This window comes from Neofelis nebulosa, chromosome 17 (genome assembly GCF_028018385.1).
Source record: "Neofelis nebulosa isolate mNeoNeb1 chromosome 17, mNeoNeb1.pri, whole genome shotgun sequence".
Taxonomy (NCBI): Eukaryota; Metazoa; Chordata; class Mammalia; order Carnivora; family Felidae; genus Neofelis; species Neofelis nebulosa.
Genome location: NC_080798.1, coordinates 49,638,035 through 49,663,774, shown reverse-complemented (window position 1 = coordinate 49,663,774; position 25,740 = coordinate 49,638,035). Strand labels below are relative to the sequence as shown.

Genomic DNA, 25,740 nt, shown 5'->3' with positions numbered 1-25,740 from the left:
ACCGGACTGAAACCTGTGCTTCTCAGCCTTTCATCCCCGGTATCCAGCAGGGCGCTAGATGTCAGAGGACGTCAATGCTCAGTAAACATGTGAGTGAAAGGGGAATGAGCCATCTAAGCGTCTACTCCTTTTCCTGACCTTGCCCCTAGAGTTGGGTGTCTGGCCGAGTTTGGGGCTGGCAGTTCTCTGCACTAAGGCATGGCACTGATGGCCAGCGTGCGTGGAGCAAAGGGAACATCAGTTGTGCTGTGGCTTCTTTAAAGTCACGGTGTTGACCAAGCAGGGGCCAACAGAGTAACTCACAGTTGTCATATTAAATCCAAAGGCACAGGCTGGCCATCCTATAGGGTCGGATAGAGCAGAGGGGGTGAGGGATGCCCCCATATCATTTTCTCACCTGCTGCTTTTCTTAATTTTAATTTTTTTTAACGCTTATTTATTTTTGAGAGAGAGAGAGGCAGAGTGTGAGCAGCGGAGGGGGAGAGAGAGAGAGGGAGACACGGAATCCGAAGCAGGTTCCGGGCTCTGAGCTGTCAGCACAGAGCCCGATGTGGGGCATGATTTTTTATTTATTTATTTATTTATTTAGTAAAGGCAGAACAGCAATTTTCAATTTTATAGTAATCAACAAACTCTAAATAACATATTGCAAAATTGGTTTCTTCACATCATCTTTTTTTAATTTAAGTGCAAGTTAGTTAACATATAGTATTGGTTTCGGGTATAGACTTTAGTGATTCGTCACTTACATACAACACCCAGTGCTCATCCCAGCAAGTGCCCTCCTTGATGCCCACCACCTGTGTAGCCCATCCCCCACCCACATCCCCCACCCCTGAGTTTGATCTCAGTTTGTTCTCTGTTCTTAAGAGTCTCTTATAGTTTGCCTCCTTCTCTGTTTTTATCCCATCTTATTTTCCCTTCCCTTCCCCTATGTTCATCTGTTTTGCTTCTTAAATTCCACATGCGAAATCATAGGACATTTGTCTTTTTCTGACTTATTTCGCTTTAACGTAATACCCTCTGTCTTCGCCTGCTTCGGAGAGAAAGCAAGCCATAGGGTGGCTCTGTGCACCCTGTCCAGCCTCACTTAGTGGAGTTGAGTCCTCAACTGAGAAAGCCCCGTATCTAATACAGGAATGCGAGGACAACTACAACTTACCAAGTTTTACAGGTGCTTTATAACCATTATCTCGAGTGATCCGCGTTGCCCCATTTTATACAGAAGAAACTTCTCTGTGTTTCTCTTGGTTGCTGCCCAATAAGTTGAACCCATAATGTTACTAGTGTAGACACCCAGGTAGAAGACACCGGTGGAAATACGTCCTGTAGGTAAAAGAGCATTCCCTGACAGTCATGTGTAACACCAGCCCTCTGCCCTCTACCCCCCACCCCCACCCAAGATTGTGCTATTTCGTTCTGTCTGTAAGTCTCCTTGGTGTCTAGCCTGTAGGATTTCAAGCGAGCAAATCACAGACTTCCATCAGTTAAGAAACTGGGAGAAAAAAGGCTAAGAGAGTCAATTCTGCACCCTACTTCTCACTTCAGACACTGGAAAATGTGTAGAATAAATATGCCATAAAAGCTTAAATATACGGGGGCGCCTGGGTGGCTCAGTCGGTTAAGCGTCCGACTTCAGCCCAGGTCACGATCTCGCGGTCCGTGAGTTCGAGCCCCGCGTCAGGCTCTGGACTGATGGCTCAGAGCCTGGAGCCTGCTTCCGATTCTGTGTCTCCCTCTCTCTCTGCCCCTCCCCCGTTCATGCTCTGTCTCTCTCTGTCTCAAAAATAAATTTAAAAAAACGTTAGGGGCGCCTGGGTGGCGCAGTCGGTTAAGCGTCCGACTTCAGCCAGGTCACGATCTCGCGGTCCGCGAGTTTGAGCCCCGCGTCGGGCTCTGGGCTGATGGCTCGGAGCCTGGAGCCTGTTTCCGATTCTGTGTCTCCCTCTCTCTCTGCCCCTCCCCCGTTCATGCTCTGTCTCTCTCTGTCCCAAAAATAAATAAAAAACGTTGAAAAAAAAAATTTTTTTTTAAATTATTTTAGTGTTGTAGAGGACACAGTATGTTAGCCTAAGAGCTCTCAATTTTAAACCCTGACGGACTCAGACCCATGTCTCCTGCATGTGGCCCATTTGTTCTAAATTTTTACGCTTTTGCTCATGGTGTATGCTTTACCTAGGGTACACCAACACTTACCTCTGCGTGTTGTTCCCCAACCCCCCCCCACCCACCCAGAACTCATCCCAAGTCATTCAATAGCAAATGTGCTGGGCATTGTTCCAATCACTGAGGAGACAACAGACAAAATACATTTGGAGCTTATAGTCTAGTAATCATCTCTGAGGAATAAAATTATGGCTGATTTCTATTTTTTTTTTTTTACTGTTTAGTTATTCTTGTTTCTTTTAAAATCTGGAACATATTTTTTCTATAAATAAAAAAATGGAGAAGAATAAATATGGACAGGCTGAACATTTAAAAGTATTCTTTTCTAGAGTTTATCAGGTACTACAATTTTCGTCTTTAAAATCCCTTGTTGTCTTTGCTGTAGGAGGTACAATGAGAAGTCTTTCTTGTAGATTAATTATTTATACTCAGGCAGACCCACAGCAGAAGTGGATTCACTGTGAAACTTACAACACTTAGGGGCACCTGGGTGGCTCAGTCGATTAAGCCTCCGACTTTGGCTCTCAGGTCATGATCCCCCAGTTCATGGGTTCGAGCCCCGCATTGGGCTCTGTGCTGAAAGCTCAGAGCCTAGAGCCTGCTTTGGATTCTGTGTCTCCCTCTCTCTCTCTGTCCCTGCTCCACTTGCACTCTATCTCTCTCTCTCAAAAATGAAATAAAACATAAAAAAAAAAAAAAGAAAAGAAACTTACAACACTTAATCTCCTGGGTCCCTCTCTTCCACAGGACATCCTCTAAGGCCGTGTACCTAATTTTTTTCTCCAACACTATTTATGAAAATTTTCAAATACACCAAAAAATCAGTGGGGTTACACTCCAAACACCTGTGTACTCATCACCTAAATTCTACAACTAACGATGTACTACTATATTTATCACACACCCCTATAACCATGCCTCTTTATACCCATTAATCCATCTTTATTTTTTATGCATTTAAAAGAAAATATCAGGCATCAGTACACTTCATTTCTAAACAGTTCAGCGTTTCTATCATGAACTAGAGTTTAATGTTTATTTATGCGTTTTGGGGGCAGGGGGCAGGTAAATTTTCGATGTTGTGAAATGCACAAATATTAAACATACCATGTGATGAGTTTTCACAAATGTATACACATGAGTAACTCAAACCCCATGAAGATAATAAACATTATCATCATGCCAAAAAGTTCCATTATGCCCATACAATCCACTCCTGCCCCACAATCTTGACTTTTAGCAGCATTTTTGAGGTATAATTATCATACAATAAACTATAATACTTAAAAGTGTGTGATTTGATAAGTTTTTAAAACTTTCTTTAATGTTTACTTATTTTTTAGGGAGAGACAGGGTGTGAGCAGGGGAAGAGCAGAGAGAGAAAGAGACAAGAATCCAAAGCAGGCTCTAGGCTCCAAGCTGTCAGCACAGAGTCAATGCAGGGCTTGAACCCACAAACCAGGAAATCATGACCTGAGCCAAAGTCGGAGGCTTAACCAACTGGGCCACCCAGACCCCCCAATGTAATTTGATAAGTTTTGATGTATGTATATACCACCGCAATCAACATAATGAATATACCCATCAACTCCCAAAGCGTCCTCATGCTCCTTTGTAATCACTGCCTTCTACTCCCCTTTCCCCCTAGGCAACCACTGACCTACTGTCTGCCACTATAGATTAGACTCCATTTTAAGATTTTATGTGCCTGAAATCATTTGGTGTGTAAAAGTTTGCTTTCTTTTACTCAATATAATTATTTGGAGCTTCATCCATGTGCTTGCATGTATTGCTAATTCATTCCTTCTGACTGTTGAGAACAATTGCATTGTATGGATTTCACATTTTTTATCCATTCACCTGTTGATGAAAATTTGAATTGTTTATTGCTTTTGGCTGTTAGAAATAAGGCTGCTACGAACTTTCACGTACAAGTCTTTATTTGACCATATGCTTTCCTTTCTGTTGGGTACATACCTAAAAACAAATTGCTGGATTATATGTGATCATAAGATCACATTTAACTTTTTAAGAAACTGTCAAACTGTTTCCCAAAAGGGTTGTGGAATTTTCCATTCCACTAGCAATGTAGCTCCAGGTCCTCTATATCCTAGCCAACATTTGGTATGGCCAGGATTTTTAATTTTGGCAATTCTAATAATTATATAATGACGGTATGTCATTGAGCCTTTAATTTACATTCCCTTAATGACTAGTAATGTTGAGGATCCTTTCATTTAACTTGTTGTCGATATATCTTCTTTGGCACAGTGTCTGTTCAAATCTTGTGCCCATATTTTAAATTGGGTTGTTTTGTTTTGCCAGTTATTGAGTTTTGAGGGTTCTCTATAAATGGTGGGTACAAATCCTTTACCAGATACATGATTTGCAAATTTTTTCTACCGGTATGCAGTTCATCTTTTCATTTTCCAAACAATGTCTTTTGGAGAGCAGAGTTTTAAATTTTGAGGGGCGCCTGGGTGGCGCAGTCGGTTAAGCATCCGACTTCAGCCAGGTCACGATCTCGCGGTCCGTGAGTTCGAGCCCCGCGTCGGGCTCTGGGCTGACGGCTCGGAGCCTGGAGCCTGTTTCCGATTCTGTGTCTCCCTCTCTCTCTCTGCCCCTCCCCCGTTCATGCTCTGTCTCTCTCTGTCCCAAAAATAAATAAAAAACGTTGAAAAAAAAAAAATTTAAATTTTGATGTGATCCAGTTTATCAGTTTTTGCTCGTATGAATCATGCTTTTGAGGGTTATATCTAAAAAATCTTTACCTAACCCAAGGTCAGGAATATTTTCTCCTGCTCTCTTGCAGAAGTTTTATAGTTTTTAGAATTTACATTTAAGTCTATGATCTCTTTGCTACGGGAATTAGCAAAAAGGACTGCAGGCCAACACTGTTCTGGTCGTCAATATTTGGTAAAGGAGATTGTTCTTTTTCCCAACTTGCATTGAAGCTCTGCAGCGTATTGTAGTTTTATGGATGTGCTGCACTTTATTTTTTTTTTTAAGTTTATTTATTTTAAGAGAGAGAGCGTGTGCAAGCATGAGCAGGGAAAGGGCAGAGAGAGGGAGAGAGAGAACCAACCCCAAGCAGGCTATGCACTGGGCTCCATCTCACGAACAGTGAGATCATGACCTGAGCGCAAGTCAGGTGGTTAATGGACTGAGCCACCCAGGTGCCCAAGACTACAAGTTTCTGACTTGTGTCTTTATTGTTTTTCTCCTAGCTAGTCCAGCAGGTGCATCATGAATGAATATCAGAACCATTTAGAAACATTCTGTATACTTTTCACTAAACAGCTCTTTGTGTTGTCCAATTTTTTTTATCACATGTCACCTATTTTTATTTAAAAAATTTTCAAAGAATCACCCAGTATTCAATAATGTGCCTATGTATTTATTAACATGGCAAGCAATTCAAAAAATATATTTTAAGATTAAAACACTATCCCATCTATATATAAATGTATATATTTAGTTAATGAAGATTTTAAACAAAGTTAATAATGATTTCTCTGGATAGACAATTTTTGTTTTTTGCTTCTCTGCATCCTCTAATTTTGCTCCATTGAACATGCAGGATTTATATGAGTGCATACGTTTTTCATTCATGTTTGTTTACAAAAGAAAGTTTCTTTCTTCTCATATTAGCCAGGCTATATAGCTCAGTAGCAGGTCCCTTAGGTGGCAGGAAACGAAAAAAATACAAATGCTAACACTGACTTTGGTTAACAGGTTCAGAGGAGAAAATTGGATTATCCATGACTTTCAATTATTTATGCTCTCCTCTGCCACCAATTCCACTGAAAATTGACAGCTGAGTAAATAAAATTTTGGCAATGTGCAGTCTCTGCCTGAGGTTTAGATTTTTAGGTCTTCCTTCTAAAAAGTGAGATTTCGACTTTAAGCAAGATTCCTCAAAAATGTTTGCCGTCAAATAACGTGACCATGGTCACCTAGTTACAAAAGTTTGCTACTATTAGCAAGCAATTTATTGCAATGGTTTGGAATTAAAGAGATGGTGTAGGCAAGTTCTTTTTCAGGAGCTCTTCAACCTCACGAAAGGATATACATGAGCTGGGCTGTCCCACGGCTCGGGCTCCAGAAAGATCCGAGGGATCTTTTTACAACTTTCTCCCGCCAGAAAGTTCAAATAAAGAGCGGGGAAACCCTTGTTGGATTCTTCTCTTTGTGGGCTGGGCACAAGATGACGGACGAAGATTTCTACCAATTGTACAAGGCCCCCTTGCGCGTGGCCTCGCGCAGTCAGTTTATGAAGAACAAGCCAATGAAGAACCAGCCAATGAGAGTGCCGCTTTTTCAGCCCGCGGAGACCAACGGAAGAAGAAGAGAGGGTATTGGCTGCCGTCTAGGAGTGCTGTCCAATAGGAGCAGGCTGCGCCCGCAACTCGGGCGGGCAGCTTGAGCTGCTCAGGAAGTAGCTGCTGCCCTCGTAGTGTGCGAGTTCTTCCGAAGAAACGACCGCCACCGCAGCGATTTTGCAAGCCCTGCAGTGTACCCCCCGGCCTTAGGTAAGGGGAGCACTTGCCTTTACCCAGGCCTTGGGCCCCTGGCTCCAGGATAACTTCCCGGGCTGGATCCCTGGCTGCAGGGCCCGGGGTCGCCCCCACGAGGGGAGCTGCGGGCGGGCACAGAACCTGGCCGCATAGGGAGGCTCGGTTCGGTGGCTCCGGGCGGCCCCAACGGTTGGGGTTGAGGGCCCCGAACCCACGCTTTTTCTGGCTTGATCGGGGAGATGCCGGAGGTGGGGGGGAAGGCAGGGAAGGCAGGAGAAGAGTCTGCCGCCGGCCGTTCTCCATCCGGGGTGCCGAGCCCCTAGCTCTTCATGTGCAAATAGAATTGCTTTCCCGCTGCGCGCCCGTTACTTGCGTAACTTTCAAGTTCACGGAGGAACCTGTTCTTTGGTTTTATCCAGCTTTACTTCGCAGCGACACTGTGACGTTAAATACTTACAAAAAATTTTTTTTGAATGTTTATTTATTTTTGAGAGAGAGAGACAGCATGAGCCGGGGAGGGGTAGAGAAAGAGGGAGACACAGAATCCGAAGCGGACTCCAGGCTCTGTGCAGGCACAGAGCCCATCGGGGGGCTCGAACTCACGAGCCGTGAGATCATGACCCGAGCCGAAGTCGGACGCTCAACCGACTGAGCCACCCGGGCGCTCAGTAAATACTATTTACTCAGTAAGTAAATAAAAAGTAAATACTTTTAATCCCCGTTTTAGAAATGAACAAGTTGAACAGAGAGGCTAGGAAACCGGCCTAAGGTGCCACACGTAGTATGGGGATTTGAACCAGATAGGCTAGACTGCATGCCTCGGCCCCTTATCCTGTAATTGGTGGCCATCGTCCCACCTGTTACAGACTCATATCTGAGTAACAAAGTTTGGAAAGATGACAAGTGGGAAATTAACGTCTTAAGCGTCCACTTAAACGCCACACATAGAAAATGGCATTTGTATGGCATGCCGAGGTCCAGGACAAGGCAGCTCAAGGCTTGGGGTGGCTTTTTGGCTCTGGTCACTCCTGACATAGCCCTGGGCTGGAGGATGTATATTTCCCCGCAGTGGTTGGGAAGCTTTGCTCCAGACTGCGTCTAGGTGTGTGGATAATTCAGTAGGTATTTAGCACCTGCTGTGTACTTGTTGCTGCGGTGTATACCGTGTATACCGTAATGAATCGGTTGGATTCAGCTGTCTGCTTTGCTGTTCTAATGAAAACTGGTTGCTCTTTAATGAAAACTGACATAAGGTGGGAAGAAACTTCATTTCTAATATTTAATCATACTGATATGTACGGAGAGTAATAAAAAATAAAAACCTGTGCACACACCATCTGGATCTAACAAACCTTTTGCTGTAATTGCATCCTTTTCTTTTTTCTTTTTCTTTTTTAAGAAATAAAAAAAAAGGTATATATATAGACACATACACACACACATACATACATATATAGAGTTGAAGCCCATGAGAACCTCGGAACTTTCTTCCTGAATTTGATATTTTTCATGCCCAGGTTTGTTTTGTACTACAGTTGTATAAGTCCAGATAGTAGCTTGATTTTTCATGTTTTTCATTATCCTAAAAATGGCATTATAGTGGATTCCTTTATAACCTGTTTTAGTTTCTTCTCCACTTTCTGAGTTCTCTTTCCAGGACTAAAGGTAATGAAATATCCTGGCTTAACATTTTTATTTTATTACTGTCTTTTTTGACCATCTTTTATTCTACTTTCTGAAAGAGTTCCTCGACTTTTTCCAATCCTTGTATTAAATATTTTATTTTGGCTGTCATCTGTCATTTTTCATTTCCCAGAGCTCTTCCTTGTTTTCCAATGTGTCCTTTTTTCCTCCCTGGCATTCTTTTCTTGTAAGTTTGAGGAGGGTTTTTTTTGTTTTGTTTTTGTTTGTATATGTTTTTGGGTTTTGTTTTGTTTTTTACAGTTTCTTGCATTAATTTCCTTTCTTCCCTCCAAGTTTTTTCTGTTTGTCTGCTCTGGTCTCTCCCTCATTTTGGAGGCTTTACTCAAAATGTCAGTTGATCCTTGGCTATTAGTTTCTTTTTAAGGAGACCCCCTTCCCTCCCCCTTGAGGCTGTTTGGAAGCTTTATATCAGTGGCTGAACCCTGTCAAGCTATCAGGTAGTAGGCTTTTACTGTTAGATAGAGGGACAGAGCCTCACCCATTTTCTTGGGGATTCACAACTGCCAATATTTTTAGGTTGTTGTTTTTTTTTTTTTTTTCTTTCTAGAGAAGAGTCCTCTAATTTCTTGCTTTAGGTAGAGGACGTATATAAACCAGAATATTGTGTCCTGGATTTGTGCAGGGGGAAAAGGTGAGGAGAAGAGTTGGGAGAGTCTCACACTGTTCAGTTTGTAGACTTGCACTTAACTGCTTATTTTCACTGCTCTGCTGTCACCCATGCTGGTCTTAAGCCTGTCTGGTACAAGCCTCCAGCTTCCTACGGCAGAGGTGGAGGAGGTGTGTGTTTGGCTGGCTTTTGTTCATTTGAGACAGGCTTTCAACCAGTCCTGTTCTTCAGCTCCACGTTCAACACTGTCCTCTGTGTTGCCTGGTTTCTACAGTCCTCTCGGTGGGAGTCCGCTTGCTTCTCTGTAGCACACAGTAACCCCCTCTTTGCAGTCACTTGGGCTTCTTCTTTTCAGCTCTACTAAGAAGTTACCAGTTCTAGCAAAAATTGCATTGTCTCATGCCCTGTTTGAATTTGCTTTGTCTTTGTGATTTATCCTTTATCCTTTCTCTAATGCAGTTGGGGGGAGTTGTCATGTTAATGGGTTTTCAGGAATGCCTAGAAAAAGAAAGATACGTGTGCTTCATCCACCATGTGTATTGTATTCCATCTCCTTACTCGGGCCGCTCCAGTGTGGCCTCGGGTCCCCTCTCTGTGCGGAAACTGCTCTTTTCTAGCTTATGTGTCCTCGCTACATTGTTAAATCTAGTGACCATTCTTCTGCGCTAGACACACTTGACCATTCCCTCCTTGAAACATTCTTCCAAGACCAAGACACCATGCTCTACCAGGTTTTGTCCTCCTTCACAGCCTTCGTTCTGGGCTCTTGTCCTGTAACTTATCCTTTTAATGTTAACCCCTCGGTTTTGAATCCTTGGCCCACTTCTCTTCTCTCCCTTTCCTTCTTAGGTAGTTTAATCTATGATTTTAAGTGGCATGTCTATGCTGACAGTTCTTACAGCTGTCTACCACTTTCCATCTCCACTGCTACCACTCTTGCCCGAGCTTCTGGACCACTAGTTTGCACTCCCACAAGTACTCTGTAAACGGCTTAGCTTACTTGCAATCTTGCTCCCCCTACAGTCCATTCCTAACATAGAAGAAACTCCTGGGGCGCCCGGGTGACTCTTGACTCTTGATTTCAGCTCAGGTCATGTTCCCAGGGATGTGAGATCAAGCCCCGTGTCGGGCTCCATACTGAACGTAGAGCCTGCTTGATATTCTCTCTCTCTCCCACTCTGCCCTGCTAGTGCATGTGCGCTCTCTTTCTCTCTCTCTCTCTTTCAAATAAAGAAAAAAAAAAGAAAGAAAGAAAAGAAACTCCTTACCAAAGCTTTCAGTGTTAGTGTTCGGCCTCATCAACCTCATCCCATACTTTCAGTCTTCATTACTGTGTTCACTACATCTGCCTGGTTTCTGTTTTACGAAACCCATGCTCATCAGGGAGCTGTGTACTGATTTCCTTCTGAAACTCTTCTTTGGCTCTTCCTATGGGCAGCTTCTTTTAGTCCTTCATGCCTGGGCTCAATTTTCAGTCTTTCTGAAAGAGCGTCTAAAATGGTACTCCGCGACTCCTCCCAAAACCAAATATCACCATGTATAATTTCCACATTTATTTGATTATTCTCGCGTTTGCTAGAATATAAACTCTGTTACAGAGTTTTATCCTTCACACGGTTTTATCCTGTCATCACCTCTGTGGGGGATCTGACTACTTAACAGGTGCTTAATATTTCTTGAATGGATTAACAGTGGAATTAGAGACAAGAACCAAATAAGGAAAGGGACATGACAGGCACTGAATAAATATTTGTTAAATGGGCTAACAAATGGCATTAGAGAGGGGAAACAAAAATACTGACAAGGATGAAGTAAATCAGATTTGCTCAGCCTATTTTGGAAAAATTAGGTAAATTTCTGTTTTGAGTTAGTATTGAGTTAATTTTGCAAGTGTAAAAATGTCCTTTTTCTGTTTATCCTTTGTAACTTGGTGCTGTGAAAGATGAATATTGCCCACGAAAATCAGACGTAGCGTTCTATGCATTTGTTTTGGTAAATCTCTGTATTCAGGTCATGACAAAGAACTGCAGGAGGTCTGGGAAATTACTTTCAGATACAGTAGTTCAACCCTCTTATTTCCTAGATGTTTCTGCTTTAGAAGATAGTACTGTGATCACATGCCTTCACATTTGTAAAGGGTAAGCCGGAAAGCTAGTTTTATAAGTACTTGCTACGGAGGGAAAAAGTTGATGATGGCCGAACCCTTCTGACCTAAAATAAGAAACTGAAATCTCTTGAAGATTTTCAGTTTTGCCGAGAATGATCTTAAACAGAACATCTAGAAGACTTAGATGTGATTATATCGGCTACCTGGCATGTTTTCTCTCCTTTGCTGATACTTTTTACGAACATTACTTCCCCAGTGATGGCTCATGAAGAAATGGAGTATAGTCTTGAGATGCAGTTAGAGCATCATGCTGCAGAACAGCCCGCCCCTGCCGAAGTGGCCGGCAGCCAGGAGGGACCGTCCCCGCTCCAGCCTCTACCTGCCGACGTGGCCGCCAGCCACGGGGGGCCGCCCCCGCTCCAGCCTCTACCTGCCGACGTGGCCGCCAGCCACGGGGGGCCGCCCCCGCTCCAGCCTGCTCCGCGGGTGTCTGCTGACCTGACGGAGGAAGTGGAGCGGTTGGGAGAAGATGGTGCGGAGGACGTTCATCCGGGAGCTTCGGAGGAGCGCGGGCAGGGACCTGGTGTTAACCGCCCCGTCCGAGTGTCGTCTCTGGAGTCGATGAACAGCTTCCTCAGCGGGCTGCAGAGGCTCCACGGCATGCTGGAGTTCCTGAGGCCCCCTTCAGACAACAGCGTGGGGCCAGTGAGGGCCAGGAGGACGAGGGGGTCTGCCTCGCGCAGGTCAAGACCCGGAGCGTCTCAGAGGACTGACCGTGCCAGGTAAAAACTCGTGTCCGTCTCGGGATCGGTGCCGCCCTGGGAGTTGCGAATGCCGGTTCTGGCCCTAGTGCGCCGAGGGTTGCCACTGTGACTTTTGGCAAGTCAGGCGGCCTCTCTGGACCCCTGTTTCCTCGGGAGTTAGATGAAAATGAAAGCGCTTGCCTTATTCACTTCACGGAGTGACCGAGAGACTCAGTTACACTGAGGTGCTTTGGAAAGTAGGTGCTGGGTCGTTGGCAGCGGCTTCTGGAGAAGTGGCTCTTCCTCAGATCGCTGGCACGTCGCAGAAGTACTTTTTTAAGTCCTGAGTCCGCACTTCGGCTACCCAGGGTCCGTTGTTCTTGGCATTCCGTGTAACGGGGTGGTAGACTTTGGAAGACAGGCGGGCTGGATTCAGAGAAGCCTTGTGAAAAGTACGGTGTCAATAAAGTTAGAGCTTATCTTGCTAAGTGGGGAAACATTCCACCCCTCCTCACCCCAGAGTGTGTTGCGGAGTTGAAAGTAATTTTCTTTTATAGTTTTTGGGTTGAACTTGCCTCTTGAAGACCTTAGCCGTCAGGTCCTGACAGGGTCGTTATGAAAAGTAACCGGTGTCTATGCCTTGTCTGTTTTTTAACTTCCTCCTTTATTTGAAACCCTTTATTTCACGTAGATTGAATTTAAAATCTTTATTTTATATGTGAGGGAAACTTGGACCCTGAGAAAGTGTTTTGTTCAGGGTCTCATAGCCACTGCAGGGATGGAGTTGAGCTGGTATTGGAACCCTGATCTCACTTGTTTTCTAGACAGACAGACAGAGGAAGCTTCGGTCAGATCCGTGTGTTTTCCTTACATTATGGAAATGAAGAGATGATACTAACAAGCAGTAACTAGGCCACCTGTTCACTGTGTTTTACAAACGAGGAAGCTGATGGAATCACTTGTGTTTTGACTGTGGTACCTCTGGAATTGGGATTGCGCCTTCTGATCCTGGATTCGGCATCCTTTTGCCTGGGTTCTGGCGATGACTGTTTGGGGCAAGGGGGGGGTGCTCTATTACAGCTGGTCCAGTCTCTGGAGCCTGGTCTTTTCTGGATGTGACCCATCAGGGTTGATGTGCTTCGTTTTGTGTCGACAAGAGTTTCACACGCATGCTACTGTTATTTAAGGTGCCATTCTGATTGTGAAGGCAGAATAAGATTTCGTATGTTTGTGTCATAGGGGAGGCACCTTGCAGTGCTGTTTGGGGAGCCTTTCAAAGTAAGTGGGCTGAGAGTTGAGAGTGGTGTCCCCAGGAACTGGCTGACTGCCAGGAGGCCTCACAGTATTCCTCAGCCTTGGATGTTCATATACTCACTTGGGGGAGGGGAGTTGGGGGCAGAGCTGATTGCTCTTGGTGGGGTACACTTACCAACTCACAGGAGAGTGATGCTTATAAACCAGATGCCAATTTACAGAGACAAATGGAAATACCACAGAGACCAAATTCTCTTGCTGGCACCGTTAGCATAATTCTCCTAAAAGGTGTTTATACACAGAAGCTAAACTCTGATCAGAAAATTGCTTCTGTGCTCAGAAACTGGGTTACAGAATCTAGATATTGAAGGATGTTAGTTGAGCTCTTTGACAACTGTATGTTTGTCTGTACAAAGTGAATAAATCTAAGGGGCCAGGGACTATGCAGTTACGTGGAGAGAACATGGATTCTGGAGCCATGTAAATGTGGTATTGAAACTTCTTCCCCCTGAATATTGTGTTGTAAGTAAATGCCACACTAAATTCACATTAAAATATGAGCTTTTCCAGGACCACTTGCTTATTTTACCTTCTGAATTTCTTTTTATTATTATTTTTTTATACCTTCTGAATTCTTAACGTGAATTTCTCACTATGGTGTTTGGCATTTACTCCCCTGATAGACCATTTCTGGCCCAGGTGCTGACAGCCTGGGTCGGGGTGAGCAGCTGTGCCTCAGACTCCACCGAGAAGCCAGAGTCGGAGAAAACTGAGTAATGAGGTATTTTTCCTAACAGGCTTCTCAGCCAAGACCACAAACTCCTTTCCCGTTTCTTTGTTTGAGGCTGCTTGATTCTGATTCTGGCTGTCAGCATCATCACTCATTCATCAAATATTTCTGACATTCCACTCTGGGAGAGACTGAACTTTGCCTTGGAGATACATTGTGAGCAGGACAGATCAGGGTACCTGTTTTCATGGAGCTTATGGAATCTGGGACTATAGAGGCTAGGCAAGGGGCAGGAACTAACACTGGTTTTTAATTCAGAGATAATAAGTGCAGGGAAAGAGCATTTCTTGGGTTTCAAGGTTGTACTCCCAAAGACACCCTAGCACTTCCTCATGACGATAGTCCCCTTTCCTGTGTCCCCGTCTGACTTTGGAAATGCCTTTTACTATCTTAATGTTAATGAGTGTTTTTTAATCACTTGATTTTTTTACCAGTTTCTATGCAGAATGCTCAGTGTGCATGCCCAGTAGCCCCTCAGCCTTACTTTAGTGTGGATTTCATTTGATTAAAATGTACTTAAGAAATACTGTTCTTATGTGCTGGTCTCATGGTAGCTAAAGCTGCTGTTCACACACAATTCCCAAAAATAAGTTGATAAAGTTGCTTATTAGTATTTTTTAAAAAGGAAACCTGAGTGACATCAGTAAAAATGGCCAGACCTTTGAAACAGTTGGCAGAATTTAGCAGAATCAACTTGCAGGATGCTGGAAATTAAACAGATACTTACACCATTCTCAGGGAGCGAATATTAAAAACCAAACCAAACCAAACAGCTGATGTCAGTAGAACAGTAAGCTTCGTGACATTCCTTGTTCCCAGATCCCTCTTCGGCTTAGTGTAACCACGAAAAGCCACTGCCTGCGATCACGGTGAAAACGTGAGGGAGTAGAATGGATGGAAGCTCCTTCAGAGCCTCATTCCCAGAGAATTCCCTTTCTTTGTCCTGTTTGGTGGTTTCCTCGAAGATCTCACCTGCAGGGCTCTTCCTGATTTAGCACTTAGGCCCAGTCTAAAAAGCCTAAAAGCCTTTTCCCCAGAGGCTGCCTGAGGCGGTGCGTAACGACTGGGGCAAACTAAACTAACCAAAAAGCTTAAAAGGAAAAGCTAAGGAATGAGATCTTTGAAGGGGTTTTGAAAAGCTCTGACATATTCTTAGAAATCTAGAAGGCCACACATATGCCAAGGGCTGTGTACAACTGTGCCCGCGCCCAGGAAAGACCTAAGAAGGCACTAATTCCTCAACTCTTATTGGCATTGAGGCTCTGCACAAGCAGGAAGAATTGTCACCTGCCTGTCTGATTACTGAAGGGGTGCCCCAGCATACACACACAGTCACACACTCAGCGAAGACCAGGAGACTTTTTGGCTCCTCAAACTCTTGAACCCTGAGATAATGACCTGAGCTGAAATCAAGAGTTGGATGTTCACCAGACTAAGCCACCCAGGTGTCCCAAGATTTTTAAATTTTTGAGTAATTTCTGCACCTAACACGGGGCTTGAATCCACAACCCCAACATCAAGAGTCACACGCTTCACCGACTAGCCAGCCAGCCACCCCTAAACTTTTCTATTAGAATTTGGAATAAACATTTCTATATGAACAAAAAAGACATAGTCATATAGAAAAGAGCAAAGCAGGGGTGCCTCTCAGTCTCAGCCTGTGGCTCTTGATCTCACAGTTGTGAGTTTGAGCCCCATGTTAGGTGTAGAGTTCACTTAAAAATAAAAGACATCTTAAAGAAAGAAAGAAAACAGCAAAACAATAGATATAAATCCTACTTTAAATGCAGTTGTATTAAACACTAATCAAAAGGTACAGATCAACAGCATTGAGTTGTTTTGTTGTTTTTTTTTAATCCAACTATATACTGTCTACAAGACAGTTTATATTCAAAGATATTAGTAGGTTGAGAGTAAAAGGATGGACCAAAATAACATTATGCAAACAGTAACCATAAGAGAGTAGGAGTTAATGTGCTAATATCAGATGAAATAGACCTTAAGACCAAGATTGTTCTAAGAGTCGGGGTGCCTGGGTGACTCAGTCGGTTAAGCGTCCAACCTCAGTTTGGGTCAAGATCTCAAGGTTCGTGCATTCAAGACACACATTGGACTCTGTGCTCGTGGTGTGGAGCCTGCTTGGGATTCTCTCTCTTTCTCCCTTTCTCTCCCGGCCCCTCCCCACCTTGTGCTTATGCTCTTCCCTCTCAAAATGAATAAACTTAAAAAAAAATTTTTTTTTAAAGATTTAAAACAATCTTTATGACATTTTATAATGATAAAAGGCCTAATCCATCTAGAAGATAGAACAATTATAAACCTATATGCCCCTGTAACAGTGCCCCCAATACATGAAGCAAAAACTGTCATAATTGGTGGTAGAAATCTACAATTCACCGGTAATAATAGGAGATGTCAGTACACTTTTGATAATGAGTTTAACAACTAGGCAGAAAGTCAACAAGGAGCCAGAAAACTTGAACAATACTGTAACCCTACTAGATCTAATAGAAAATTCCACTTAATAGCAGAGTATCCCTATTTCTCAAGTGCACACGGAGCATTTTCCAGGACAGATCATATGTTAGGGCATAAAACAAGACCAATAAATTTAAAGGATTGAAATCATATAAAATATGTTCTCTGACCATAACAGAATGAACCTGGACATCAGTAACAAAGAATTTGGGGCAGTTCACAAGTATGCAGAAATTACACAACTCCTAAATGACCAAGAGTTCAAAGAAGAAATACCAAGAAAAATTAGGAAATACTTTGAGATGAATGAAAAGAAAAACCTAGTATACCAAAACTTTTAGGATGCAGCTAAAGCAGTGCTTAGAAGGAAATGTATAGCTGTTAAATACCGTGCTAAGAAAGGATAAAGTACTCAATAACCTAGCTTAAGGAACTAGAAAAAGAAAAGCAAAATAAAAAATCCAGAATTCAAAGCAAGCAAGCAGAAAGAAGGAAATAATGACCATTAGAGCAGATATGAATGAAATAGATTTCATAGAAATAGAAAACCAAGAGAGAAAACCAGCTAATCCAAAAGTTGGTTTTCTGAAAAATCAACAAAATTGACAAACTTCTAGGTAGACTGACCAAGAAAGAGAGAAGACCCAGAGTAATCAGGAGTGAAAGAACATCACTATCACTCTTACAGAAGAAAGCAATTTTAGAAGGGAATACTGTGAACATTTTTGTTTTTGTTTTGGGATTTTTTTGGTGTTTTAGAGAGCAGGGGACAGGGGCAAAGGAAGAGAGACAGAATCCCAAGCAGGCTCCACACCTGGCACAGAGCCCCATGTGGGGCTCAAACCTGTGACCCTGGGATTGTGACCTGAGCCAAAATTAAGAGTTGGATGCTCCACTGACTGAGCCACCCAAGCACCCCTGTGAACAGTGTTATACCAAGAAATTAGTTAATTTAGGTGAAATTGACAAACTTCTAAGAAAACATGTTTATCAGTATTCTTTCAAGAAGAGAAAGAAAATCTGAATAGATGATTAACAAATAAAGGGATTGAATTAGTAATTTAAAAACAAAATTCACACAGAAGAGCCCAGAAGTAAGTGGCTTCCCTGGTGAAGTCTACCAAATGTTTAAAGGTGAAATCAATAGGCAGTTGATGAGGAAGCCCAGACACCCTCTGGACTTTCCTTGTTTCAGACGATTGGGAAGATGGCACACATTCTGACTGAGCATGCCTACCAAAAGCAGCCAATTATCTTTCAAAATAAGAAGAGGGTTCTGCTAGGGGCACCTGGGTGGCTCAGTCAGTTGAGCGTCTGACTTGATTTTGGCTCAGGTTGCGATCTCATGGATTGTGGGATCGAGCACATTGGGCTTTGTGCTGACAATGTGGAGCCTACTTAGGATTCTCTCTCTGTGTCTCTCTACCCCTCTCCTGCTCGCACACATGCTCTCGCTCTCTCTCTCTCTCTCTCAAAATAAACATTAAAAAACAAACAAAAAACGAGGGTTTTGTTTGGAGAAACCAGCAAGGAGAAGCTCCTGTGATACTACAAAAACATTGGTCGGGGCTTCCAGATGCCCAAGGAGGCCATTGAGTGCACCTGTACTGGCAAGAAATGCCCCTTTACTCATAAGGTCTCCATCCGAGGGCAGATTCTGTCTGGTCTGGTGACGAAGATAAAGATGAAAAGAACCATTGTCATCCACTGAGCCTACTTCCACTACCTCCAAAAATACAACTGCTTTGAAAAACGCCACCAGAGCTTGTCTGTGCACCTGTCCCCCTGCTTCGGGATGTCTAGACTGGCAACACTGTAACAGTGGGCGAGTGCTAGCCATTGAGCAAGTCTGTGTGCTTCCCTGAGCTCAAAGTCACCAAGGCTGCTGGTACCGAGAAGCAATTCCAAACATTCTGAGACTAAACATCTGCCCATACACCTAAAGAAAATAAAGTTATTTTCCCAGTTAAAAGAAAAAAATAACACCAATACTTAACAAACTTTTCAAAAAAATGGAAGCAGGGGGAATACTTCCTGATTCTTTGAGGTCAGTATTATTCCAATACCAAAAACATATAAAGGCATCACAAGAAAACTATAGACCAATATCGTTTATTGGTAATTTATGAATGTAGATACAACGTTTCTCAACAAAATACTAGCAAACTGAATCCAACAACATATAAAAAAGATGATACACTAAAACCAAACAGGATTTGTTCTAGGAAAGCAAGGCTGATTCAACATATAAAAAAATAGGGTCCCTGGGTGGCTCAGTCGGTAAAGTGTCCGACTTCAGCTCTGGTCATGATCTCACAGTTTGTGGGTTCATGCCCCGCATCGGGCTCTGTGCTGACAGCTCAGAGCCTGGAGCCTGCTTTGAATTCTGTGTCTCCCCCTCTCTCTGCCCCTCCCCTGCTCATGCTCTGTCTCTGTCTCTCAATAATAAATAAACGTTAAAAAAAAAATAAAAATAAATAGTGAGATACTATATTAATACAATAAAGGGGAAAAAAACATGAACATCTTAATAGATGAAGAAGCATTTGACAAAACTCTTTAATGATAAAAAGAACAGACTAGCAGTGGAAGGGAACTTCCTCAACCTGATAAAGACCATGAATAAAAAAACCCTCATCTAACTTACTAAAGACTGAAAGCTTTACTCCTAAGGTCAGGAACAAGAATTTGCCAATTCTGTTTGCTGCTGTACTGGAGGTTCTCGCCAGAGCAATTAGACAAAAAAAAAAAAAAAAAGGCATTCCAATTAGAAAGGATGAAATCAAACTATAGCTATTCGCAGGTGACGTGGTCCTTGTATATATCATGAAGTCATGAAAGAGACCAGACCCAAAACGCTGTATATATTATGATTGTACCATATGAAATCCCCAGAATAGGCAAGTCTACAGAGACTGAAATTAAATTGGTGATTGCTAGAGGTTGCAGAAAGGGGAGAAGAAGGAAGGACTGGTTATATGTGTACAGGGTTCCTTTTAGGTATGGCGAAAATGTTTTGGAAGAAGATAGTGGTGATGGTTATATAACCTGTAGTTATGCTGAAAACCACTGAATTGTTGTACTTTTTTTAAATTCGTATTTTTTATTTTTGAGCAAGAGAGTGCAAGCAGGGAAGGGGCAGAGAGAGAGGAAGACAGAGGATTTGAAGCAGGCTCTACACTGACAGCAGAGAGCCCCATGTGGGGCTCAAACCTACAAACTGCAAGATCGTGGCCTGAGCTGAAGTCGGACGCTTAACCGACTGAGCCACCCAGGTGCCCTGAACGGCACACTTTTAAATTGTGAGTCAAAAAGGATTCACAATTGCTACTTCTCATTTCAATTTATTCACATTTCTTTCTTTCTTTTTTTTTTTTTTTTTTTTTTTTTGCAAAGGTGTATCTTCTGTTGAATTAGATACCAAATAATTATTTTGTTCCATTCTATCATCATTGTTAATAGAACACCCTAGTTTGCCATAAATTGTAGCTGAACTAGAAGAAATCAATTTTTTTCTGAGTGAACAGTCTCCAACAATGTTTCTGGGTAATAATGTATCTTAATGTTATAAAGACAGTTATTAAAACTTAAAAGTAGATTACCTTTCAGTAATACTTTATAATTATCAGCTAGAGGAAGTACAGAACACCTTTCTGATTTTTACTATCGAATGTCATTCTGTGCTGTAAGTAGGGTGTGGTTTGATAGGTGGGTTGTGAACGAAACTACAGCACAGTAATGGGTATGGTTAAAACTCAGCCAGCCAGAATAGGGTTAATTCTGCTCCCTGCTCTTCTCATCTTGAGTTAATTTTTGATATCATGCTGACATTTGATATCATAGCTGGCATTATTTAAACTTAAAAAGAAAAATAATGTTTTAAAATAAGAGGTAAAACCATGATGACTGAAGCAGGACTCCACATTCTACCCGGAAGGACCTTGGTCTGTGTTGTTGCAGGAGCAGAATTCCCTTGAGGCCATTTTTGATCAGCAGAGCCCTTTTTCTTCTTTCCCGCTCTTTCAACCCCTAATATCAGGAGACAGATTGCTGAGTTGTGTCCTTTAAAAGATACTGACACATGGCCAAAGGCCAGTAAAGTAGAATTTGGTTTTAGCAAGAGTCAACCTCCAGTGTGGCTAATGTAGTAATTGAGTGGAAAAGAGAATATCGGGGCCAGCCAACATCTGCCTGAAACTGCTATTTGTGCTTCAGTGTTCAAAGGCACATTTAACTGCCTGGAGATGGGTTGAAATGACCAGGATTTACTCTCAGATTACTGTGGCTTTTTCTTGTGTTGATGGTCCATGGTACTGTAATTCTGTTGTCTTTTTGCTTACGTAGGTCCAGAGCACCATTGGATGCTTACTTTCAAGTGAGCCGGACCCAGCCTCATTTGCCAACCACATCTCATGGTTCAGAGACCAGGAATCCTGTCTCTGAGGACTTGCAGGTCTCCAGTAGTTCTGATTCCGACAGCTCCACAGAGTATGAGGAGGTTGTTGTCCAGGGAGAGGAACCTAGAGCCGTTGTTATAGGAGGTGAGTATGTTGCTCAGTTTTGGATTCACAGGGCTAATACCTAGAAAGCTAGAAAGTCTAGACTTGTGATACTTTCCCTTTTGCCCCCAGATGTCAGTAGATTCCTGCTTCATACAGTACAAAGCTTTCACTGGCCATAATTCCATATAGAGGATTTGATCTGACTTGAAATTTAATGTGATCTGTGACCCAGTCAGTTGGTCACTTTGTGATGGCATTTTATATTCTCTTTCATCTTCTTTGACATCTTATAAGGTAGTAGGTTCTTTATTTAAAGGAAAGCGTTGTAAATTGGGTACCCTGTCTAGTCGGCCAGTTTTTAAGTCCTACTATAATGCCATGTATTATGCAAGTAGAGCTATGTTTAGCAGCAGTGGGCAGAGACCCTGGAGCATATGTCCTGCTTACCCTCTGATACCCCAGTTGATGGTCTTTTCCCACTAAAGGGACCCAGGACTTCTTGGAGAAATGGCTTTCCAAGACTGGGATAGGAAATATACAAAATGAGCCTAGGGCGTTTGTGCTGGAAAGCAAGGGAGCCATCTCTCAGAGAGTCATCAGGTCGGTAGGCGTAGGAGCAACTTTAAAGGGGCTCCTAAGTGGCCTCAAGATGGGACAGTTTGAGCATCAAAACAAATAATGGGTGTATTCTTGGAGTATGGATTGAGATACAGGTTGAAATACATCAAATCTGTGAAAAATCCTAATTCATAATTATGTGCTTTTTTAAAAGCTCACTTATCAGCATCCTAAGTTATTAGAGCCCTGACGCATTACTCTGAAAACTGGTAAATAAAGGATTACGCATTTATCCTGTTTTCCCTGGGTGAACTGTATTCAGGAAAAGCAAATATTGGCTGATGAAGGAGGTTTTGTTTGTTTGTTAAGAGTATTTAAGGGTCACAACAAAATTGAGAGGACAGCGTGGAGATTTCCACACACTCCTGTCCTCACACGTGCACAGCCTCCCTGTTAGCACCGCTCGCCAGAATGGTGCATCTAATCCATGGCATGTTCACTCCAAGTCCGTGCTTTACCTTAGGGTTCACCTCAGGTTTTCCATTCTGTGGGTTTCGACAGATGTATAATGACATCCCCATCATTATACAGGGTACTCTTACTGCCCTAAAAATTCTCTTTACCTCTTCATTTCTCCCACCTACCCCCAAGGAAGTTCTTTGAAATAGAAAAACTCCAGCTAATATTGAAGCAGAGATGACAGGAAAAAGTCATAATTGTGTGACTCCTCATGGAATTCTGTATCTAGGCAAAGATCAGCAGTGGATCCTAAAACCATTAGGTTGAAAGGTTGTTGGGATTCGTTTCAATGGAGGAAGCAAGCTTACACCACCAGACCATAATGTGCATTTTGATGTGTTGCAATCAGAAATCTCCATAGAGGGGCGCCTGGCTGGCTGAGTCAGCAGAGCAAGCAACTTTTGGTCTCAGGGTTGTAAGTTCAAGCCCATGATGTGTGTAGAGGTTACTTAAAAATAAAATTAAAAAAAAGAAAGAAACATCCATAGCACTTAGGAAATACTGTTACTGCCCCCCAAATCCCCGAGTCTGCTTAAGACTCTAGATATAATGGGGTGCCTGGGTGGCTCAGTCGGTTAGGCGTCCGACTTCGGCTCAGGTCACGATCTCGTGGTACGTGGGTTCGAGCCCTGCGTCGGGCTCTGTGCTGACTGCTCAGAGCCTGGAGCCTGTTTTGGATTCTGTGTCTCCCTCTCTCTCTGACCCTCCCCCGTTCATGCTCTGTCTCAAAAATAAATAAACATTAAAAAAAAAAAAATTAAAAAAAAAAAAAGACTCTAGATATAATAACCAGGTTGCCCAGTTTGCAGTAAGTAGAAGAACAAGGTAAATAATACCAGAGATGCAACCATTTAAATCTAAAATGTGTTCCATTGGAACATCTAGAAAAAAGATCTAAACATACATGAAGTTCTAGTATATTGGAAAGAGAATATCTCAAATAGTGGGGAAAAGACAGACTTTTAAATTAATATTGTAAAAACTGGATTGCTAACTGGAAAACAAACTGGATTCATTCCTCACACTATAAAATTAAGAAATAAGTGGATCAGAGACCTAGTGTAAAAAAAGAAACCATTCTATTATTAGAATAATAGATGTGATAAAACCCAGAAGTAGGGAGTACTTTGAAGTCTAGAGACAGTACAGTAAAATTACAAAAAAAAAAACAAAAAACCTTTGGTCGGTGTGGGGGGGTGCTGGGTGGCTCAGTCATTTGAGCGTCTGACTTTGGCTCAGGTCATGATTTCACAGTTCGTGGGTTTGAGCCCTGTGTCGGGCTCTTGTGCTGACAGCTCACAGCCTGGAGTCTGCTTTCGATTCTGTGTCTCCCTCTCTCTCTGCCCCTCCCCTGCTTGCATTCTGTCTCTGTCTCTGAAAGATGAACAAATGTTAAAAAATTAAAAAAAGAAGAAGAAGCATACAACCAAAGAAGTATTCTTGCTGCCCCTCTTCTTGCCAGAAAACATAATTGAATCCACTGAAGCCCTTAGATTTAACTGCCAGTTTATAGGAAATATCGGTGATAGAGCAAATAGTTAAGCAATACCACAAGGAAGCAGTCAGTCAAACCTGGGATTAGAGTGTTTCATAAGACAAATGACCAGATATCTTCCAACAAATCAGTGACAGCGAAGGGATAAAAATGAAGAATTGTTAGAGTGAAAAAAACATCACGTATGTAACAGTCAAACTCGTTGTGGAGGCCTTGCTTAGATTCTGATAGCAATAAATGTAGTGTAATGAGTAACTTGAAAACAACTGGGAAATTCTGAATATGAACTGGGTATTAGTATTAAGAGATTATTAGTTTTGTTAGGCGTGATAAGGATAGTGTTGATGTAAAAAGAAATCTTTATCAGTTAGTATTACAAAAGTTTTTATAAGTGAAATGACATTTTAGAGTTTGTTGTTAAGCTTTGTAAAAGAAAATAATGGGGCTGGGGGGGCTTAGTTGGGAAAAGATTGGCAACAAGATCGATTTTTTTTTTTTAATTGGGTGATGAGTACTTACATGTTATTTATACTGTTCAGTCTAGTTTTATGCATATTTGAAAATATCCAAAATAAGTTAAAAAATAAATTCACTCTTACAACTTAGGAAACTTAAAACAATACTACCAATTAGAAATGGAAAGCTGTGATACGCTAGGCTCTCCTGCTAGACTCTCATTCTTGACTTCTGTCTTCTTTTGTGCGTTACTAATCTTATCATTTCTGGAAATGACTTGGCAGACCAAGTAGGAGGTACCTCAGCAGAACAAGAAGTTACAAGTATCCGTGAAGGAGAGACCCTTCCCAAACAGGTAATATGAGCATCCTTTTAAATGAAGTGGTGATTTGCATTTAAAGAGGCTGCAGGCTAAAGTGGAAAATTTGCAGACTTTGTAGGTGGGAGGTCAGGGTGTGGGTCCAGTCCACTTACTCATTTATATGGCTGCTTCCTCATAGGTTTAAAAAAGCAGGGGTAGGGGCACCTGGGTGGCTCAGGCGTTAGACGTCCTACTTGGACGTCATGATCTGAGGTCATGATCTCACAGCTCGTGGTTTCCAGTCCTACGTCGGGCTCTGTGCTGACAGCTCAGAGCCTGGAGACTGCTTTGGATTTATGTCTCCCTCTCTCTCTGCCCCTCCTCCATTCGTGCTCTGTCTCTCTGTTTCTCTCTCAAAAATAAATAAATATTAAAAAATAAAAAGTAGGGGTAGATGTGAGGGTAACTTGTCCTACCTACCTAACAAGGTTAAGTTTTGATTATACCTTTTATCAGTACATAAAGTTGACTCTCATGAATCACTGCATAGTGTCCCATCTATAAATAAATTTTTGGTCAACTCTTTTGTCACATACACTATAGTTGTTTCTTCTTTCTCTTGCTCTCCCTTTCCTTCCTTCCTTCCTTCCTTCCTTCCTTCCTTCCTTCCTTCCTTCCTTCCTTCTTTTCCTGGTACAAGTGCGTGCTTTGTACAGTTGTCTTGCAAGTATTTGTGACGAATATATGCTAGGTATATTTCTAGCAGAGAGATTGCTCTGTCAAAGGAAAGATACATGGGAGCTCAGTCGGTTAAGCATCCAGCTCTTGATTTTGGCTCAGGTCATGATCTCATGGCCTGTGGGATTGAACCCACATCAGGCTCTATGCTGACAGCTGCTTGGGATTCTCTGTCTGCCCATCCCCCGCTCACATGCACATGCTCTCTCCTCTCTGTCTCTCTCAAAATAAACAGACATTTTTTAAAAAAGGAAAGATACATGTATTTTAGTCTTTATAGATAATGCCATGGACAATTTGGGTCACTTTCTACCTGTAGCAACAATATATAAACATGCCCATTTCTTCATTAACCCTCAACATTGCTTGGTGTCATCAGATATCAGCTTATACCATCTAATAAATGAAAAAATGATCTCTTTAATTTGCATTTTTCAGTTATAAATAAACACTTAACGAACCATTTGTATTTTTTGGTAAGCTGTTTATATCCTTTGTTTTTCTGTTTTTGTTTTTAATTTTGATTCACATGAGCCAAGTATAACTACTTGAGTTGATTATGAATCTAATTTTGAACGTATAACAAACCTGCTATTCCCTGTTGTTGATTATCTGGGTAACTGCCAGGTCTGTTTTGTTCTGTTTTGTATCTTTGTAAACATAGCTCCTTTTCTTCATTTGCATGAAAAAAAATCCAAGAATTTCCTAAGATGAAAGGATGGTAGTATTTTCCTGGCTTGTTAAGAAACATTTGGCCAGCTTGCGTTTTAACAAAGAATGGCAAGTGGTTCCGAACTGTTGCGGT

General features: G+C 42.2%; 1 protein-coding gene and 1 pseudogene across 1 annotated transcript in view; both read left to right on the top strand.

Annotated features, from left to right (window-relative positions):
* Positions 1–6,567: 6,567 nt before the first annotated feature.
* RFWD3 (ring finger and WD repeat domain 3) overlaps positions 6,568–25,740 on the top strand; it is a 42,765-nt gene continuing 23,592 nt past the window's right edge. The window contains exons 1-4 of the mRNA XM_058706224.1: positions 6,568–6,698; positions 11,358–11,883; positions 20,711–20,907; positions 24,181–24,251. Coding sequence (XP_058562207.1) covers positions 11,360–11,883; positions 20,711–20,907; positions 24,181–24,251 — 792 coding nt within the window. The 5' untranslated portion in view covers positions 6,568–6,698; positions 11,358–11,359. The remainder of the gene's footprint in view (positions 6,699–11,357; positions 11,884–20,710; positions 20,908–24,180; positions 24,252–25,740) is intronic.
* LOC131498829 (small ribosomal subunit protein uS17-like) lies at positions 16,189–18,826 on the top strand (annotated as a pseudogene).